At 39.8% G+C, this 3403-nt stretch overlaps 1 protein-coding gene across 1 annotated transcript in view; it reads right to left on the bottom strand.

The window, feature by feature from the left end:
• The window catches only part of LOC112407960 (DNA endonuclease RBBP8-like), a 4006-nt gene extending 1537 nt beyond the window's left edge, over positions 1–2469 (bottom strand). The window contains 3 exon segments of the mRNA XM_024757447.1: positions 208–1095; positions 1097–1623; positions 2374–2469. Of these exon segments, the coding sequence (XP_024613215.1) occupies positions 208–1095; positions 1097–1623; positions 2374–2469 (1511 nt within the window).
• Between the last annotated feature and the right edge of the window lie 934 nt (positions 2470–3403).

The following is a 3403-nucleotide window of genomic DNA, read 5'->3' as shown; positions in this document are numbered from 1 at the left end:
TTTTTTGCGGTACGCAGGCCTCTCACTGTTGTGGTCTCTCCTGTTGTGGAGCACAGGCTCTGGACGCGCAGGCTCAGCGGCCATGGCTCACGGGCTCAGCCGCTCCGCGGCATGTGGGATCTTCCCGGACCGGGGCACGAACCCTCGTCCCCTTCATCGGCAGGTGGACTCTCAACCACTCACCACCAGGGGAGCCCAGTAACAGTATCTTTAATGTGACCACTACTATCCTGTTCACTTAGGGGTTCACTTGTATTTTTATTTATAAGCATCTGCTTATTAGAAGATGACTCGTTAGTGATCTTGTTCACTTCAGCCCCAAGATTATGATGTGTGAAAAGGGCACCATCTTCAGATTTTCATATAGGTTTCTCCGATCTAGAATTAGAAGTGTTGCTGAAAGACATGGTTTTCAGATGGTTTTTCTTACCAGTCTCTAAAAGAGAAGGGGACAAACTTGTATTCAAACCTAAACTATTTTTCACATTAGAGGTAGCTCCAAATACAGGAGATGATACCCAAGTAGTCAATTCTTCTTGAGGAGGAGTCTTTGAATTAGAATCTGAAAATCTTAAACTATCTTCACAATTTCTTCTAGATTCCTCAAAAGGTTTTCTGTGATCTCCTTCCACACAGTGGTAGAGCTCATCACCAAGTGGGCTCCTAGGGCCTCGAAATTCAGATTCATCTTGAACACTAAGTCCAAGTGTTTCAGCAACAACTGTAGCTAAATTATCAGGAGGATAATTGCTTTTTCCATGTGTATTAGCCACTGGAGCTTGACTCTGATCGCAAGTGTCAGCCACTAGAATTTTACGGTCATTACATTTATGTTGTGGATGAGGTGAAGACTTTGGTACTTTTCTCCATTCACGTGCACACCCAGAGTGCTTCAGTTTAGTATGTGTTGGTTCTGCGTGTCTGATGTGGAGGTTCTCCTTCCTTCACAGCCGGTTAGTGCCAGAAAATGAAACGGTTGTTGCTGGTGAATCTGGAATAACATCTTCCTCAGATTCAAGATCGGTTGCTTGTTGTGGTTGATCATTCTCAGTTTTCTGCTGCAGCTGTTCAGAAAGCTTTTTACTTTCTTCCTGCATTCTTTTCATTCATAAGCTCTGTGATAAGCTTAAGATTCTGCTGCTGAATATTTTCAAACTCTTGCTGTTTGTTCCACATATGTTCTTCAGTTACCACACAGTGATCATGTAAACCTGCTCTTAATCGGTCTTCTACAATTTTAATGGTTTCATGAAGGACTTTCCGTGGCTCTCTCAGCTGTTGATTTTTGGTGAAGAATTCTTCTAGTCTTAGTGCATCTCAAATCCATTCCTTTTTCAGTTTGGTTACTTTTACTTGTAGACCTTGTACTTCTTTATCGTGATACTCCTTTAGTGTTGTCCAAAGATCCTTAAAGCCATTAGATACATCTGCAGAACTAGGGCTTCCACAACTGCTTCCTGAGACGTTCACCTTGCTTAATATGCTCACACTTCTACTGCCTAATGTTTTCTGACCTTCGCTGTTTGTTACATTATACAGGTCTGAAGTTGTCTTTGGCCAGTTCAAATACGGCTTGCAAGATGGCTCGAGATTCTCGAAAGCCCCATCAGGAAAGCGAGCATGCTATGGGGCAGGGAGGAGACGGCCGTTCGCTTTTCTCCTCATTCCCTCACCAATCTGCCAAACCGCCTGCAGCCCAGCCGCCCCCTCAGGGCAGCCTGCGGTTACCAGAGCTGGGGGAGGGCCCGAGGGCCCTGAATTACCTTTCTGATGATTTTAAGTAAATTAGTATCTCCCGTTTTTCTAGATCTCATATCCACATTTCCTTATGGTAATTACAGCATGTCAGAATGTCTTAAAACAACCAGTCTTTTCAAATTTCCCAACAATGGACTTGATAAACAGAAAAAAATGAACCTAACAAAGAAATCACCATACTATTCAATTGAGTCCTCCGCCAGTGATTCATATGTGTAATCTGTCAAACATAGCTCATCCTATGTGAGAAAATCTTTCCTATAAGAAAATTTTTCTAAAAAAATCCTTCCACAGTAGCACAGTTCATCTTTTGTTTGTGCAAATGTATAAATGATCTGCTTTCCAGATGTGGATGGTTGAACACATCAATCGTTAAGTAATTCGTTAGTTTCTCCGTAGAAGTTCTATCAGCACCTGGTACTCTAACAGATGCTAGTATAGCAATAATGTAATGAGGTTGGTGATGCTCCAAGTTTGGTGTTTGCTTTTCTTTGAGGAATCGTAATGGAGAAAAGGAATGTCACAGTTTTCTGGCTGATTAAGCACCAAACAGTCCTGCCCTTTGCCTGGGTTGTAGCATTTTCCAGCATCTTAACATGGCTTGGTGACACGTACTTGATAGGATTGTCTCTTTCCTATCAGTCTGCCTCTGAGAATCACTGAATCTGAATTATATGTGTGACTTCTGAACTCATCTCGGTCCAACTCCATCACGTTAGAGATGAGCAATCTGAGGTCCGGAAAGATGAAATGACTGACAGTAATCTTTCAGCTGATCAGTGCTCACGTAGGATGTGAACCTGGGCTCTCAGTCGCTCTGTTACACTTCTCTTTCCGTCCTTTTGCCCTTCTTGAAGCTCAGGTCATGGTCTCATGATCAAGTATGATACTTGGTAACTAATGAAGGTTTGTTGTTGAATGTATGAATTAGGTACACCAAAAATAACTTATTTTGCCCTCAAATTTTTTTGAAAAATTTCAACTTTAAGTTAATTTGTAAGACATGTAAAATAAATATACATAACACCTTTTACCTAGGATCATCAATTCTTAATAATTTGTCACATTTTCTTTCTTTCCTTTTTCTTTCCTTCCCCCTTCTTTCCTTTCTTCCCTCCTTCCTTCCTTCCTTCCTTCCTTCCTTCTTTCCTCCCTCTCTCTTTCTGGATATATATATATATATATATATACACACCGTATATATGAGACATACATATATACACACAATGTGCATACATACACTTATGTGTATATACATATATATTCATAAGTGCATATATATATTTTCTCTGACATTGAGAAAAAGTTTCAGACATCATGAAAATTCACATCAAGTTCTTTATTGTGTATCTCCTCCACCCATTATCCAAAATTACCATAATGCAATTATCACACTCATGAAAATTAAATTGATACACTACTATTGTCTAATTTATAGTCAGTATTCGAATATCCACTTTTATTCAAGTAATGTATCTTATAGCTATTTCTTTTTCCATCCAATTCCTGATCCAACCAGGGATCAAAATTGCTTTAGTTATCATTCTCTTTAGTACTTTTACACCTAGTAGAGTTCTGCATTTTTTTAAAAGTCCATGACATGGACATTTTTGAAGACTCTAGACCTATTTTTTTTTAACATCTT

This window comes from Neophocaena asiaeorientalis, unplaced genomic scaffold (genome assembly GCF_003031525.2).
Source record: "Neophocaena asiaeorientalis asiaeorientalis breed wild unplaced genomic scaffold, Neophocaena_asiaeorientalis_V1.1 scaffold253, whole genome shotgun sequence".
NCBI classification, from domain to species: Eukaryota; Metazoa; Chordata; class Mammalia; order Artiodactyla; family Phocoenidae; genus Neophocaena; species Neophocaena asiaeorientalis.
The sequence above is the reverse complement of the archived record's forward strand: the minus strand, read 5'-3'. Positions and strand labels throughout refer to the sequence as shown.